We start from the raw sequence: 18645 nt of genomic DNA on the forward strand, positions 1-18645 counted from the left end.
TGACATTATTAGCTGTGTGACTTTGGCAAGTTATTTAATGTCTCTGTGCCTCATTTGTAAAAAGGGGTTAAAAATAATAAAGAGGTTTTAAAAATGAGTGCGGAGGAGAGGGAGAACAGAAAGATGATTTTATTGTTTTGTCTATTTTTTAAAAAATAATTTTCAGATTCCAATAGAGTAGGGAGTCAGCAAACTACAGCCCACGGGCCAAATGTGGCCCAGTAAACTTTCATTTTTGTATTGTCTACGGCTGTTTTCATGCTAGAAGGCAAAGATGAATAGTTGTAACAGAGACTGTTAAGTCCTGCAAAGTTCAAAATATTTATTATCTGGCCCTTTACAGAAAAGGTTTGCTGATCCCTGCAATAAAGCAAACAAATAATGTCTATGAAAACCAAAAGTTAAGAAGATGCTTCTAAGAAGAAATGTATCTATGCTTTAAAATAATTTTATGAATGTACTTCTAAATTAAATTTTAAGTAACATTTTCATGATAAATTCTGAACCATTATTTCATTCATATAAGTTCAGCTGATAAAAACTGTGAAAGATTCAATATAGTAAGGTCTTATACTGATATATTTATATGGTTCTACAGTTGTTTCTTGTTTAATATCAAAGGTCCTTGCTAATAAAGCAAAATGAGATTTACCAACTTCGCAAGATTTAATGCTTAGAAAAAAATCCTAAAATGATATAGAGCAAGTATAGGAAAAAAGAAAAGTGATTATGGTAGACCAAAGTGAAAACACATGGTCAGGAGACAACAAAAATATCATAAGTAAATAATTTATAGCCTCTTCATCTATGATTCACTGGCTGGTAAGCACTACTATATAAAGCACAAATTTAAAATCTGGAATTGACTATTTAAAGGGTAATATGGTATCCATGAAAGGTCTTTTGTAATTAGTATGCTTAAACCATTTACAACTACATACTCAGTTCCTAAATTAGAACAAACACTTCGTATCATCTAAAACATCCACTAGATAACTTTTGAGTGACTTTAATTTGTCACTTATGAGCTGAAAAGGGGATCTACCAAATTGTACAAGACATGAAAAAGTGGCAGATGTCACTTTTGTCAGTAAGAATTTATATGTTATTTATATACTTTAGAATTCTATTCTTTCTAGCAATAGGCACAATAAGCTTTTCAGTACTAATGATCTTATTGATAAGGATAATATGTTTTTTTAAAATACTGATGAGCAACTACATAAAGATCAAGTCCCACTTATTCTATTAAAAAAAAAAAAAAGTAGGTCATAAAAGTCAACAGTTTGGAAAATTTCCAATTCAGACAATAAACTCACATTTGTGTGACACCAACTAAGACAGGCTAAGCTTTAAGCAGTTTTTTTTTGTTTTTTACTGCTCCTTACAATTGAGGTCCCAGGACAGCTACCTATTGGCTTACAGTAGTGAAAAGAACACTAGACAAAAGGAGCGTCAACTTTAGTGTCCTAACTCTTCCTCAATTTCCAGAATAATTACAACCTCATCACTAAAAGTAGGAGTTTAGTCTAATACTGGATAATCACAAGAAATTTAGTGATTTCTAAATCACTAAATTTCTATGAATATTACAAACAGCAAATATGAAGAAATAGCCCTTCTTAAATTAATTTGTTTTGTAGCACCCTTATGGTGAAGGAAGAAATACTTCAGTACTTTTTATTTCATCTTAAACTGAAGTTATTTTGTTTTGGTATAAAAAAAGTTATCCAGGAATTTCTAGGACTGAATAGAACTTAATTATTAATTTCCATGAGACTTGGCTCCATTTATTACTGAAATGGATGACATAAACATGTACATACCAAGTCAACACCTCATTTCTCCCACATTTTCCCATTTACGTCTTCATTTTTCACAAGCACTGAGTTCATCCTATTGTTTCTAAGTTTAAAAATAAAAATTAGAAGGATATGGTCTCATAAGTTGTATTAAAATGAACTTAAAAGTTCTAGTTCCATGACATCATTCTAGAAGAAAAGCCTGAAATATGGTGATTGAATTTAAATAGAAATCTAATAATAGCTAAATATAATCCCCAACACATCCTAAATCTGCCAATTAAACTGTACTTAATCTTAGTGATTTCCACCCAGATCAAATCTATTCTGAAAATAGTTAACCCACTTCCTCGTATCAAAACACAGTGAGGTAAACTAACCATATTTTCTAAAAGAAAACTACTCAAGTTTAAGAAACTAACTCAGGGCTTTTTTGTCAATCTATACATCAAAAACTAAATATAACTTCTTTAATAAAACTAGATTTTTAAGGTGTCTCCACTGCTTAGATTTCCTTTTTGTGCAAGAAGGTAGTAATTTGATCTTCAAGAAGAGCATTATTTTTAATCGAACATTAAAAGAGAACTTTGCATTTACCAGAAACTTTGTATCTTACTTAACAATTACCTTTTCTGTAATAGGGAAGAGAAGTAACACTGCACACACTGGTCTTGGTACCATACTAAGGAGTTCAGGATCCATTCCATACACATCAACAAATTGCCAGTTAGGATGCAGACCTAATTGTTTGAGAAACTGGTAAGAGGAGAGAAAATATATATAGTGTTAACTGGAAAATAATTAACATGTAAGTACTACATACCAAATACATATAAGGGAATGCAAGGTACAAATATTATTGATGCTCAATAAGTATAAAGTAAAGCAAGCAGGTTTCCATAAATAGGGTAGAAATAAATTTATTTATGTCAATTAACAAACATTTAAAATTTATTACATATTAAGCAAAACTCCTTTATTCAAAATCCATTACTTTGGGATTGAACATAAGCCTTCACCAAACACATACAAATTGGCCTGACTGATATGTCAAACTCATTTCCAGCACCCAATTCTTAATAAGATGCATCTAAATTCTGGTAAATAAATAATTATTTTAGTAGAAAATCAACACAGTTTATCTTCCTTACCAAAAATCATGCCTGAGGTTTAAAGATAGACAGACAGACATCACAAATTATATCAATGAGCACAGAGTATATAAAGACAAAAAAGTCCACATGACTATGTGAACACTAGAGAAGGCTTGAAATATGTAAGCTACTGGCTTCCCCTTTTACACAATGAAACCTCTTCGACTTCATTGTCTTTATTATATGTGGCAAAACAAGTGTGACAAAAGAACAGTGGTTTCTGAAACTCTTAAGATTTCATAAGAAAATAAAATGTCAGACTCTAATCTATTGCAGAGAGAGAGAAAAAATAAAATACTAATAAGAATGACATCAATTTCACAATAAATTCTTAAATGTCTGTACTGAATGAAGCTGATGATTTTTAAAGTGTACCATCACAAAAGAAGTTTCAAATAGAAAAAAAGGAGCAACCAAAAAAACCATATTAAAAATGCATCATTATACCTAACCTCAAAAATACATTATAGTATCTACTGGTCTAACATTTGAAATTTAAAAATGAAAAGGTGCGTTGGTTATTTCTTCCTGAAGAATTGGCACATGTTCTTAGATCATCAGATGAGTTCTTACAAAACCAATCAAAACCATGCCATGTTACATAAACAGTGTTATTCATCTCACATACAGGTTCTATAACACAAGACATTCCTGTTTAATGGGAATATCCCTCCATTCCTCTGCCAATAGAAGAAACTCTACTTAACGATAACATGGCTGGTCAAAAATAAGGTCCTAGATATGTTTAATAAGAAATCTATTGAATTAAAAAACTTCTCTTGGCAATACGTGCTCAACATCTATCAGGTTCATCAAATCACACGCTCTTCAACAGTCTGGGCCACAAAAATCGATGGACTCCTCTATACTATACCTATTCTTCATTTGATTCCTATTCATGATTCCAGACTTTGCTAAAGTTCAATAAAGCACTCCAAACTAGTTCCCTCGCCCTTCTTCACTTTCACCAAAATCCTTAGTCTATGCTCGTCTCAATATTCAGTTCTAGTTAGAAACCAAAAATGGTTAAAATTTATTGCAAAGTTAAGGAAAAGAACTGTTTCTTATTCATCTTTTTAATCTCATTGCTTTGCCCTGTAGCAGGCCAAACCACAGACACTCAAGTTATATTTGCTGAACTGAAATAAAGATTACATCTCTATTTTAACAGATAATCTAGCCATCTGTCTGTCTACATATGTTCATTAAGCTATGCTTATAATGAATATTCAATATATATTTTTTATTCGTGCCAAGTTAAAGAGGTAGGAAAGATATATTTTGCTACTAATCTAAACCCAGCCATTCATTTAATCAACTCCGAATACTACCTGCACAGGACTGAGAGCCCTAAAAGGTGTACTGTCAAGGAAAAGTTTCATAAACCCTCATAAAGGATTTATGTTCATTTTAATTACTCTCAAAAGCCATATTGTTATAGTTATAAAACAAGATAGTACACATAAAAGAGTAATTTTACATCTCCACCACAAACTGAAAGTAAGTTAAACATTTTAGTGAAAAAACAGGACAAAATTGGTAAGTTACTTTGAAGTAAAAAATATAAATTTACTCCATGTAAGCCAAAGCTAACAAGTATAAAAAGTACCAAGCTCCAAAGGTAGCATCTGTAGTGAGACTGATTAGTATCAAACTGAAGACACAATCAATGACTAAATACAGATTAATTTAAATATAAATTGAATAAATTTTAAATGGAATCATACGTTTCCTTAATTATTGACTCATATTGGCAATCAAATGACATTACTATAAAGTTTAAACTAATATCTATTAAGTACATTGGTTGCATCCTCTGACTCCAGATTGTTATGAGTCAGACTCACACAGGAAGTCATCAGATGAATAAAAAGAATAAAAGCAGCTATTAATAGTAGCTACCTCTGGGAAGTGGAGAAAGGGTGGCAAAGAAGGTCTTCAATTTTTACCTCTCACTTTTTTAAAATCATGACGGTGTCCTACTTTTATAAATTTTAAAAAACCACCTGTGGCTTTGATGATCATTTATAAAAAAGATTAGAAGGAAATTTTCTAAAATATTAACAGCCATTAGCTTGAGTGGTGTGAACTCAACTTTTTATTTTCCAGTATTTTAAAAAAGTGTTATTGTTATAATAGTTATACGTAGTTTCTAAGTTACAAATCTGTATAACTAATACACATGTGTATTTTATTTAAATTTTGAAATCTAGGAGAAAACCCAAAATAAGTCTTAAAACTACACCAAAAAATAAAAACTCTCTAGACTATTCACAAAGAAAAGTATTCACAAAGCCAGCTGTACACAATTAGAAGCAACCTTTCTGCATCAAGAAGAATAAAGAGACTGATAAGCCCTAATACCAGTTTCTGGACTTTCTAAACACTGGGTGATAAAATAACAAAAAAATTCTGACTGATATAAGTCACTAAATTTTCATAGTGCCTCTAAAATTCTGTCCAATCAAGAAAAATAATTGGTAAATTAGAATACGTGCTCCCAAAAGATCTTAGATCAACTTATCCTTTTCATTCAATGGCCCAATGATAAATTTTCCACTGAATAAAGAATATTTTAAACTATTTATAAATACTTTTCAGAGTATCACGTATCAGAAATCAGGTGAGTAGCTTTAATGCACTTCTCCTTTACTACAACTGGCAAGGTAGATTTTATTATATCCTTCACCAATGAGAAAACCAAGTCTGGAAGGTTATGTAATTTTTCAAGGTCACAGTACCAGAACCCATATGCGAAGCTCTGAATGTTCTGGTACCTATTTACTTTTCCAGCCTCATCTCTCACTGCTTAAAGTATTATTTTTTTTGTACCTTGTTCTCTAATAAGAGCTCAAGATAACATCAGTCCCATTTGTCCAAGTCCAGGTGTGTGGATAAAAAGCAGCAGCCACTTATAATGATGACAGGTGATTGAGCCATATTGCCAAATTTGTAAACATTTTTCCATTTCTAAACCATCCTTGAAGAAAATCATATACGGGGTCACATAGTCCTCACAGTTGTCCAACAGAGCAACCATGCCTTCTGGATTGATGTTTTCACCAATAAAGAACTGATAGTTTTTGAAACTGGCAAGGATATATATGCTTGATTTGTTCTGCAGCCCTTGTCATAAAAGGGTTTTACTCTTTCTGGTCTTCAAGTTTCCACCTTGATTGATTGCATGTAATCTTTGATGAAGCGGCTTCTTTTATGAAGCTGTTTTACTACAAATGATAGTCCATAACAATATCAACGCCAGTGATTACTATGCTGTAGGTACCTTCATCCTCGGGGCCTTCAGCAGAGGCATTTCCACCAATGAGTGAGTCATCAGTGTTACCTTTGGTCCTACTGACATCTTCCCCTCCACCTCCAGGCACAGCCCATGATCTCCTGGATCTTGTAGATGTCACAGAACATCTCATCATGACTGATAAGTTCCCTGTAGATGATCATGATGGCGGCTAGAAGGAGACTAAGGTGGGGCTGGCTTAGCAGAAAGCAGCGGGAGTGGCGCTGGGGGATGGGGTGGGGTGGGAGATGGGGTGGGATGAAAAAGCCACTTTCTCTTAATGGCCTGCTCAGGGCAGCAATAGATTCTGCTTTGTTACTATTTTACAATAGATTCTGCCTTGTTGCTACTTTATTAGTGACCTGAATTATGACAGAAATTATATTTATTTAGTAATTGCTTGATATTATTACTATTAAAAGTATACTAATACTAATTGCGAGATGCAAAACTAGGAGAATAGCTTATAGTTAAATGAGAAAAGGACAGTTTTTAAAGCCTGGAAACTAGAAAATGAATTTTAATAGAAATTTAGTTGAAAAGATAAACAAAAATGAAATAACGTAAGTATAGAATGGGGAAATATAAAAACATTTTATGCAGGGATTAAGAAAAACAGGGAGTTTACTGCAAGCTCAGTATGGACTGATACACAATTGTCAACAAAAGTGATGCAATGTAGATCTGCTTTAAAAGAAGTATTAGTCAGAATAATGTAATAACCCACTATATTCAACACAGATCATTCATAGAAGATTATGATATCAGCTCTGGGAAGCATATTTTATGAAGGACAAGATAAACAAAAGCAAGCAAAAGGAAGATGAGGAGGAACGATAAGGTTTTAGAAGACATCACAAATGGAGCATCTGGACATGTTCAGACACTAAATTATAATTATCCTATCCCGAAATAGTCTTAGTAATATCACGGAAGAACACTTAGATTTACTCTGTATAGTTTCAAAGGGAGAAGAGATGGGCAACTGGAGGAAGTTGCAGGAAAGTAAATTTTTTTTTTCTTGTAATAGTAGAAATGGAGAGAATGGCCAGATTTGGAATAGAATTTAAAAGAAAAGACTACAAGAGTTTCAGATCAATTGGATCTGAGGAATTAAGGTAAAAGAAGAATATTTTTAAAAGCTAACACTCAGAGTGCATACTTTGTTCTAGACATTATTCTACATACTTTACATGTAGTAATTTATTTTATCCTTTAACAATTTTACAAGATGAGGAGAGATAGCAAAAACCTGAGATACAAAGAATTGGTAACCGCCCATAGTCTCAGAGCAGAAATACAAACCCTGGAAATCAAAGCAATACAGTATATCCTCTCCAAAGTAGCATAGTTGTAAAGAAGAATCAATGACATTGACTTGGGCATTGGATAAATGGCACTGCCCTTGGAAGACTGGGGAAGAAATGCATTTGGAGAAGAGATGAAAGGATGTAAATCCAGATTTCTTTTTCAGTCATTTTAAGTTTGAGGTATCTCTAAGACATCCAAACAGAAATATCAAAGAAGTAGTGGAATACACAGATTTCCAATTTGGTGGAGAAGTCAGGGCTTAGAGGAACATGGGATCAAATATATGACAACTGATAGTATTAATGCTATACAACAGAAAACACTTGGGAGAGAATGCACATAAAAAGGATTAGCAGTCAAGGACAAAGCTCTGAGGAACTCCTTAGAAATTGGGAGGGAGATGATCTAGCAAAGGCAAATCAAGGAAGCAGTCAGAGATAAAGGTAAAAAAACCAGAATTATCATAGGAGCTAAGAAAAGATAACGTTTCAAGGAGGGGTGGGCTACCCTACCAAATGTTGCTGAGAGGTCAAGAAATATGACAAAGTGACCAATGAATCTGGCAAAGTGGTGACTAGTAAACTTGACAAAAGTTGTTATTATGAAATGGTAAGGCTAAAAGCAAACTAAATAGACGTGAATACAAAAAAAATGGAGAGAAAGTAGCAACAGCTCCTACAAACAATTCTTTTTGAAAAATTTACAAAGAATAGAAACAGATATGAGACAGTAGCTAGAAGAGGACAAGGTAACAGGGTGTTTTTCCTAAGATGGGATTCACTAACTAGAGAATTTTTGTATGTTTATTTCAATAATCCAGAAGATGATCTCTAATTCTTTTTCCAACTCTAAGCATCTAAGCTAAATACGATAGTTATGTTATAGTAAATTTATTTCCCTTTGGACATTATATATAATGCTAGAATATATTTTGTCACATCGATAAAATCACAATTAGGGATATTTCTAGGGGACTTCCATAATAAAAATTATTGGTTCTAAAACACAACAATATTTAAAATATACATAATATGGTTGTGCTGTACTCAAATCACAAAACATAATCAGGATGAAAATCTAGTGCAGTCATAAAAAGAAATGCTATGATTGCCCATGTCACAGACTGTACTTTTTTAAAAGTTATAATTCTTGATGCTTAATTGTCTGTAACTTTCCATCAGCTATAAGCCATTACTCCTTTAAATGTATTTATAAATAAAAGAGCTTAAAATTTTTAAATAAATTTTTTTCTATCACTTAATTGATTTTATTCTAGGTAAGTCCTACCTGTAGCATGGCAAAATATCCTTAGAAGGGATTGACAGCATAGTAACCAACAAAAGAAATCATTGCTGGCCACATCTACTGAGACACAGTTACTAGTTAATGTCCAACAGTTAATAACGATCTGCATGTAGTAGACATGCATTGATCATTCTTATACAAAGTAGGTATCATTAGAGCAAAAATAGTATTTGCTCAAACTAAATGTACAATAACATATGCGACTACCAGATGGGCATTGTGAAATCAAGTTAAGTTAAAGGCCTACTACCATTGCATTAACTTGAGGAAATAAGAGAAGGTAGAGATGGATACTGTTGCTAGTGTTTATCTGTGGCTTAATTTTATTAATTATCCAAATTCTAAGTCAGTTAATTAAATTTCTATTCATTTTCTAGTCTCAGTTCTGTCACTGACACATAGAGAATAAAGAAACAACCACAAAAATTTTTGTTAAGAATAATCACTTCATAGATTTTGCTCATTCACTTCTTTTAGAAATTATTTTTAAATAAACTGAATCACAACAAAGTATGCCATAAGTAGTATACAATCATACATTAATAACATCTCTTCTCTGTTTATGTCACCTCAGAATAACCTCCTGCCACCATCCAATCTGTTGTTTTCCCTGATGGTCTCCATTACAGTACCTTGTTAATTTTTTTCACTGCACATGTGACAATTGCTAGTTATCTGTCTGCTTGCTTGTTTATTGTCTATCTCTTACCACTGGACTGGAAAGCAGAAAAGCATGAATGTTTTAATCACCAAAATATGGTATTAAAAAAGATGCCTCCAAATTTTATTTAATTAATGTGAATTAAGTGAATGGTCTTTACAGTTTAAAAAAGTACCTAGGAACAAGGACCAAAAATAGCTAAATCACAGAAATGTTTCCAGTATTATAACCTTATGTCTTATTAAAACAAATAATATTATCTAAAAGTAGTTTTGTTCTTTAGTCTGTTCATATAGGTAATTACAATGACTGACTTTTGAATGGTAAACCAGCTTCACAATACTGGAATAAAATTGGTCATAATATATTATCCTTTTTATATATTGCTGCATTCTCTTTGCTATTACTTTGTTGAGGATTTTTACATCTGTGTTCCTGAGAGATATTGGTCTTTGGTTTTTGTTATTATAGTTTGTTTGGTAATGCTGGCCATAAAATGAGTTGAGAAGTGTCCCCCACTTCTTCTATGTTTATGTAGAAATGATATTATTTCTCCCTTAAATGATTATCTCAAAGAAAAGTCATCTGAGAAAATTCAATATTGATAAATGATAAAAACTCTCATCAAACTAGGATAAGAAGGGAACTTCTAAGGTTGATAAATAGCATCTACTAAATCCCTAAAACTAACATCTCTAGTGATGAAAAATCAAATGTTTCCCCCTGAACATCTGGAACAAGTCATCTCCCTCCTAGTCAATGTTGTATTGAAGGTCCTAACCAGTGCAACAAGAAAAATAAATAAAAGACATACAGATTTAAAAGGGATAAATAAAATTCTATTCAGAGAATATGATTGTCTATATAGAAAATCCCAAGCCATTAGAATAAGTGAATTTAGCAAGGCAGCAGGATACAAAGTCAACATACAAAAAAATGGTATTTCTATACATAGCAACGAACAATTAAAAATTAAAATTTTAAAACAGTATCTTTTATAAATAGCACCAAAAATCACTAAACACTTAGGTATAAATTTAACAAAATATGTGCAAGATCTATATGGTGAAACTATGAAAACACTATTGAAACAAATCAAAGTCAATGATGAGATATACCATCTTCATGGATTTCAAGACTCAATATTGTTAAGATGTTTATTTTTCCCCAAAATGCTATCAATTTAGGCACTCACTCACCATCAAAATCACAATAGAACTTTTTGTAGAAATCGCCAAGCTTATTTAAAAGTTATATAGAAAGGCAACTAAAATAGCCTAAACAATTTTGAAAAGTAAAAACGAAGTTGAGATACATCCTATTTAATTTCAAAACTTACTATAAAACTACAGTAGAAACAACAGACACATAGATCAATGCAACCGAACACTCTTCAGTTATGTGGCAAATTGATTTTCACGAAGGGTTTAAAAATAGTTCTAAATTAAGTCTGAGCAAAACATACTTCTTTCCGATGGCATTAAATCAAAAGTTGCAAATATTGACTTCGTCAGCCTGAAGATTATTCTTACTTTACAAAGTAGTCAAAATGTGTTAGGGAAAAAATGAACAGTAAATTTCAAAGAGAGTAAAACAAAAGAAAATTAACACAAATAGGAAATGCCACCATAATAATATAAAAGAAATATGCTAGGTTTTGAGCTTTTTATAGATTACTTTTTTTTTTTTTTTTTGGTTACTAAAGAGATAGCTGGGGGGAATAGCAATCATTTCAAAAGTGTATAATAAACCTAAATAAGAACACATGGTTTGTTGCCAACATTCAAATATTTCTATCTGCTTTCCTTATATGTGGAATTTTCTACAAGCTTTGAAAACCAAAAGCTAATTAAGTACGCGATGAATCATTATTCTTTCGTGATGGGAAGGAAGATCATCGGGGGAAAAGTATATTATAAAATAAACTAAGAGGGCAGTAAAAAGTAAACTAGCTGTTGAGACTGTAAGACAAAATACACCCGAGCAAATCAAAGGTTTATACCTGGTAGCACTCAATGTTCTTTTAACCGAGTGACTGGGAGATGTTCCCTCTTCCCTCCCCAAACTGAAACCTCTAACACCCAAACTTTAAGGGCTGTATGTGGCAAAGAATAGTGTAACTATTATACTGAGCTTTCTATGGTATAAAAGCAGCTAAATTCCAGTTTTAAGAAACTGGAAGAGAAGGGGGGCGTGGCAGGGAAGAGAAGTGACTTGATGGGGAAAGAGATGATTGGAAGATGATTTCATAGTTCAGGCAGTGGATGAAATTACAAGGACTGGGTGGGCGAGTTTACAAAGCTTGGAGTCAGGTAGTGCAGGCAAATTAGTCACCAAGGAGGTACAGGGGTGGGAAAATTATGGAATTGGGTCGAGCAGGAAGCAAAACGAAGAGGGAGTGAGGAACACGAATAGAGAGTGAAATCCTTCAAACCCCGAAACCCCAAGAAATGTGATGATAGGGGAATGGGACCAGATGAAAGGCTAAGACAGCTGGGAGCATCTTCAGGAACCAGGTGGGAGAGAGATGGCCCTAAAATGGGAGCACTCGCAACAGGAACCCTCACGGAATTAAATCGCAAACTCTTAGGGAGCGTGGAGCTGTAGGACGGCCAGGGAGGATTCCAGGGTCCCGAGCGACAAGATACCTCACTCACCTGGTTGGTGACCTGGGAACGAAAACAGAGAACACGATTTAGAGACAACCTGCCCTAGACCAGCTGCCCCAGCCCGGTTCCCTTTGCCCCTGCCTGCGGCCCCAGGCCGAGATCAGAGCCGCCCTCACCTCTGGATTGGCCTCCAGCGGCAGCCAGCGCTGACGCTCCATGGCACCGCCGCCCGGCCACTCAGCAGCTCTGACAGCCGTCGCGGTCGCAGCCGCGGCCGCTTCCGCCCCCGCGCGCCTTGACCTGGGATCGTTCAACTCACCGCCCCCCGCAGGGGTGCTGAAGAACAAAGAAGAGCTTGCTAACACTCTAGGCTCTTTCTCGCTCCCTAAAAAGCCAAACATCAGCCTCAAATTTTAAATTAAAATTAAGATACAATTGGAGAGAAAAATAATAAGAGCCATTTCCTTACTGCAGAAAGAAAAAATATCTTAATCTACAGCCTGCTCCCTTCACGCTTGGACTCTTCCTACCCAAGCCGAGCGCTCTAGTGCTGCGCATGCGTCATGCGCCGTTCTGGGACCGCGTGCTCGCCGGCTCCCCCCGCATTCCTGCAGAGTCAGCCGAAGGCGCTAGAGGGCGCACCACTGAGTCTTACTCTAAGAAGTAAGGACCGAGTAACTGCCCCTCTGGAGGTCTCAAGGCCGTAGGCCACCTGGGAGCTGTGCCCCAGAAGCTCCTTTGTCAAAGAGCGGAAGTAACGTATTGACCTTGTCTGCTACTGAAGAGTGTGAGGCATTTCTATATATCTACTCAGTTACATTTGACAAAAAATGTCAAGTACCTATTATGAATCAGATGCTGCATTAAGTGTTGGGCACACAAAGCTGAGCTCACAGTAGAGCATAAGAGGTGAACAAAAGAACGAAGAATCACAATAAAGTATATATATGACATATATATATGGTAGTGGTACCATGAGGTGCGATAGAACTACGAAGTGAAGCTGAAGGGATAGGGAGTGTTTGGAAGGCTTCCTGGAAGGTAGAGAACTGGAGTGAACCCTTAAAAGAAATTAACATTAGCCATGCAGAGAGGAGAGTGCTCTCAAAAAGAGAGTAGAGCCTGCAAGATTGAAGAGCAGTGATTAGAAGTGATGCTGAAGAGGTAAGCAAGGACAAGCCAGTCATGACATCTGTTCATCTTGAAAACAGCGGGAAATCACCGAAGGATTTTAAGCAGGATTTTCATATCTCTCGTCCACCTGGCTGTAAATTCCATGAGGCCTGCAGTAAGTAGCATCTTTTTAAATTCTTCGTATTGTTTTCCCAAGGCCTAACTCAGTGCCTTATTCGTACATGCTTGATAAATATTTGAAGAATGAATAAAATAATCAGATATACAGAAACACCATTTGTCAATAATATAAAAAAGTTCGCAAGAGTAAAATGATGCAAGAATTGAGGCAGTAGCCATTGAGATAGAGAGGCAGGTACAGATTAAAGAGATACTGTTTTAAGGGGATATCCCTTTGATGAGCAGGAATTGTCAGTGGTAACTCCAAAGATTTGACCTGGGTTAGAATGCGTATTACTAATTTGCACCCAATAGAGGGCATTCAGAGAGAGGAACAGTTAGGGAGAGAAAAAGATTACTTTATTATGCTGAGCTTGCCTTTCTTGGGGAACTTCCAGCTCTACCACTCATGTTTTTCTGGCCACTGTTTTTTGACCTCCAAGGAATTTCTAATCTCTGATTCCTCTTTTTTCTTTATCTGTTTGATAGCTTGCCTCTGTCTCCACCCAACTGTGATTTAGTAAATCTGCAATGTCCAGCTCATGATGAGCAGGTGTAGTTGCATAATACTTGAGTTGCATGGCCAGGCTCTTAGTGGCATGCCAGGAGCTGTTTTTCAAATGACTTGCTGTCAAAGGAATGGCCTTGCTCCAGAACCCTGAGGTTCTCCACTGTGACTCTTCTGCTAGAGCTTGTCTAAGCCACACAGCATCCTTATCCACCATGGATATCCTGAGCATCACTGTTTCTGCTGGGACATAGGGCTGAAGAGCAAGGCCACTTGCATTCCAGCTTGGACTTGCTACAGAGCACACTTTTGCTCAGGGACCCACTCAGACTGGCAGCTGTCTCTGTCACCGAGTAAAAGTGTTGCAGCTGTATTCCAAGTGTGGCATCTCTTGCCTCCAAAAGCCAAAGAGGCCCACCAGGTGCTCTGCCTCTTTCATTTAATAGAAAATGCAAGATGCAATAACTTATTCTTCACCTTAGAGAGGTTGTCACAGCATGCCCCCAGACTTTTGGACCCATACAAACTTTATTAATGTAGGAGGTCCCTAATCTTCATAGGGTTTAACTCCCCACCCTCTCTGGCATGCATGTAACTACCATCATATCAAAGGAAGTACTTCTCAAACTTGAATGTGTATACAAACATCTAGGGAATCTGAAAGGAAGATTTTGATTCAATAAGTCTGAGATGGGGCCCAAGATTCTGCATTATTGGCCCCAGTTTTTAACTCTCCCATTGTCCACATCCTTTGCCATAGAACTTTGAAGGTTTTTCCACTGAAGGGCGAAGTAGTGTCAATACTCATTATTCTGCATTTTGAATTTGCCTACTTGCTAACACTTATTCACTAATAAATGAATAACCCACAAAATAATACTCATGTCACTTTCACAGACATAGGCGGAGGAGTGGCAAAAAACTTGAGTTCTCAGCTGGCAGTGCCCCACCTTCTTGTTTCAGGGCTCATACTGGAAACAAGTGTCCTTTTTGCAGTCTGTTTAGTACCACATTTTTTGCATTTTTGTGCTTTTTGTTTGGTAATTTCGCTGTATATGTGTATGGCCCAAGCATGTGCTGATGTGCTATATTGTATTCCTAAGTGCAAGAAGGCTGTGATGTGCCTTACACAGAAAATTCATGTTAGATAAGCTTCCTTCAGGCATGAGTTATGGTGCTCTTGGCTGTGAGTTCAGTGTAAATGAATCAATAATATATGTCGAGTGAGGTGTCTTTAAACAGAAACACATAAAACAGGTCGTGTATTGATCTGTTGATGAAATGTGACCAGAGGCTCAAAGGACTCTAACCTGTATATCTCCTGGGAGCAATGATTTGGTATATAATTTAGTGTTCATGGTGTCATCATAGACCATACCAATCACAAATAATGAGAATCAACTGTATATTTCCCCACTCCTTGACACTAAGTTCAGCCATGTGACCTGTTTTGATCAATAAAACGGAGCAGAAATAATGGTGTGCCAGTTCCAAGGCTGGGCCTTAAACAAGCCTGGGTTTCTGCTTGCTATCTTGGGCTTCTCCCATAGCCTTGAGAAGAATGTGCTTGGGCTAGGCTGCTGGTCTCAAGAACAGAGTGAAGATACATGTAGCACAGCAGAATCACCTCAGCTGAGCCCAGTCTAGACTGGCCAACCCACTGCTAACACCCAGACGTGTAAGCTAAATAAACGTTTGCTTGTAGTGTGACATTGGGAATTTATGGGCTTTTTTTTTTTTTTTTTTTTTACTTAGCAAAAGCTAATTGCTATACCTGCCAAAAAATTGAATAATCAAAATAAAAGGAGTAACACACCTGCCCAATTTTTTTTTTTTTTTAAACTTCTAGTGTGGGCCGGGACTACGAGGCTCCGTGGAGCCAGGTCACCGAATCCGGGGCGGCGCGGGCCCGGGCCGGGTCAGGGTCATCGGGCTGCACTCACCTGGGTCAGTCGCGGGCCGCAGGGCCACTGTAGCTGCCCTGGACGCGCAGCCAGCGACATGCTGTGCGGTCTGCGCGGGGAACAGAGCCGCCGCCTGGAGACACCTCTGCCTGGGCCTCCGCCGTGAGGAGACCCGAAAATTCTAATAACTAAGTACAAACTTGTAGTTTTATCTCCAGAAAAATTTTAAATGTACATGTTAATGCAACTGTAATTTGTTAATGAACTATTTAAAATGAAATCTTATTTTAGCAATGAAACCATAATATATATTCACTGAATGAGATGTTACTTGATTCAAACTTTAATGGAAACTTTGACATTCCTCATAGATTTGTTTGATCCTCACCATAGTCTATAAAGTAGGCAGGTAAGATAGACTTGTCACCATATTACAAACAAGGTGACGGTGGCTTGGAGAGTTTGTTGCCCAAGTTTGCACCAGTGGCAGAATGGGAGTTCCGCCTAGACTTCCGGCACCGAGATCTAGGTTTCTTTTCAAAGCAGGAGGGAGGCAAGAGCAGCATGATGTTGACAAGCCCGGAATAATACTCAGAAAGCTGGGGACCAAGAAGGCTAATTTAAGTAAGTAAGCTGTAAATTACTCTGGGAACAAATCTGCCTCTATTATGGGTCAACAGTTAAACATTTCTTATATATAGGACAATGATTTTAAAATAAATATGTCCTGAAATGAATAGAAGTTTAAGAGAGAGTTGGGAGTATTTAATGTCGTCTGTTATATATTCTATAAACTTTGTAAATGCAGTTTAACAAGGCAAAAAAAAAAAAAGTGTGTTATAACAGCAGCTGCCAGAATTCCTTTTAAGAACAACCATCTATTCAGAAAAATTTCACACCAGTGATGAGCCACTTAGGTTGGAGACTGAGACCTGAGGACATCAGCATCAGCAGGGGGACAAGCAAAAGCAGATCATTGCTAAACCTCTCTTCTTGAGAGAAGAATGTGAGGAGGGTTGGGAGAGGGAAGGAAAGAGGAAGAAAGTGAGGGGAAGAGAATGAAGGGATAAATAAAAGGAGGTAGAAGTGAGGAGCATGAAGATGAAGAGAAAGAAATCCTAGAACTTAGTGGGAGGTCAAGGTATCTCATTTTAGTTTCACTGATCACTAATGAGTTTGAACATTTTATAAATTGTTATTGGCTATCAGTCTTTTCATCCTCCACCTATTTAAAAAATTTTTTCTCAAAACTCCTATAGCATCAGCTATTCCAGTGCTTCCCAACCTTTTTTATCACATGATACAGATGAAAAATAGAACCCATGCACTTTTATTAACTTTAACAATGACAGATTAATTTTTACGATTGTCAAAGAATATCAGGTTTGTCACCATTTCCTACGTGACTAAATTCGAGATTTCATTTTCTCAGCAACTGATGAAAATTCAACAGCTCCTATTTAAAAGCAGCAGGAAATTTTTGACAAATTGATTTTTGTTTGATGTCTTAACGAAAATACCCTTATCTCAAAACCTACTGTCTCCTCCTTATTAATTTCTTTCTTATATTCTGAGAGAGTTTTTCCACCTTAAGCTGAAGTATGCAACCTTTTTGATTTAACTACTCAAGGCTATCCACCTTTTTTAGAAACTGTAAATTATGTGGTTGCTTTGTAAGAAAATATGGAATTTTGGCCATTTCTCTGATAATCTATATTTGCCTTACTGATACAAGTTTAAAACCTACTATTCTCTTTCCATGCCTATTTCCATACCTGGTTAACTTTTTATTATGCCTAATCGCAGCATAATCTTTTAAAAGACATTGTAAATGGCAGTTAAACATAGTAATATACAATCAAGAATACCCATAACTCAATAGAAGTATTGAACAGCTATGACCAAGATCATGCATGCTCCTGTGAAAACAACTAAGTCACAACTGCTGCCTGACTACCCATCACTGTAAGAAGCTACCTGATGCAATGTGTAGTATGATTTCTGAGATGTTAAATGTGAAAAAATATGAAGCAAACAACTGATGAAATGTGGTATTTGTGTAATACTTGACTTAATCAAATCAGGTTGTCATCATAGTTGTAACCAGTCCTGCCCAGCTTCCCCTAGGGCTGTGGGGATCAATTCCTCTATATGTTCATTCGTGGTGTGCCACCATGACTACACACTACCTTACATTATTTTTCGGTACATTCAGCTATCTTCTTACTGCACATATGTTTGGTCACCTGCCTTGAGCCTGCATTGCATTGCCAAACCACCATCCCAAAACCCTTTTGGCAGTACTTGAGAACATACCCAAATCTTACATAATTTGGCCTCATCTGTCCATATGATGGCTTAATAAGTCTCAGCTATTTGATCAGAAATTGTGATTACTATAATCTAGCTATGTATATATAAGCCATATACTTAACTTACGTAGGTCACTCTGTAAGGTCCTGTTAAGCCAAAGGTAGAAAACTATGTCATGTAGTTTTCGGGTAATTGTGTGAATTGGACAGATAGAATGAAAAAAGAATGTGGGGGCAGTGATAAAACTAGAACATGTAAAACCTGTAAATGCACTCTCGTTCAGTTTCAGATATAATTGTTGTGTTTTCTTTGTTTTGTTTTACATATGTGAGTAGGCCAGCTTTGGCCCAAAGACTAAGAATTTGCATACTCTGCTTTAAGTTGTAAAACCTCTCTGATTCTAGGATCAGTGATCCTACTTTATTCCCAGTTCTGCATCTTTACTTATGCTGCCTATCAATTACCACCATTATCCACCCCCCACCACCAC

At 36.1% G+C, this 18645-nt stretch overlaps 1 protein-coding gene and 1 pseudogene across 1 annotated transcript in view; both read right to left on the bottom strand.

The window, feature by feature from the left end:
- The window catches only part of UCHL3 (ubiquitin C-terminal hydrolase L3), a 43922-nt gene extending 31461 nt beyond the window's left edge, over positions 1-12461 (bottom strand). The window contains exons 1-4 of the mRNA XM_023536381.1: positions 12314-12461; positions 12186-12197; positions 2419-2558; positions 965-1041 (exon numbers count right to left, since the gene is read on the bottom strand). Coding sequence (XP_023392149.1) covers positions 965-1041; positions 2419-2558; positions 12186-12197; positions 12314-12355 — 271 coding nt within the window. The 5' untranslated portion in view covers positions 12356-12461. The remainder of the gene's footprint in view (positions 1-964; positions 1042-2418; positions 2559-12185; positions 12198-12313) is intronic.
- LOC105298492 lies at positions 5736-6586 on the bottom strand (annotated as a pseudogene).
- Positions 12462-18645: the final 6184 nt, after the last annotated feature.

Source organism: Pteropus vampyrus, unplaced genomic scaffold, assembly GCF_000151845.1.
Source record: "Pteropus vampyrus isolate Shadow unplaced genomic scaffold, Pvam_2.0 Scaffold155, whole genome shotgun sequence".
NCBI classification, from domain to species: domain Eukaryota; kingdom Metazoa; phylum Chordata; class Mammalia; order Chiroptera; family Pteropodidae; genus Pteropus; species Pteropus vampyrus.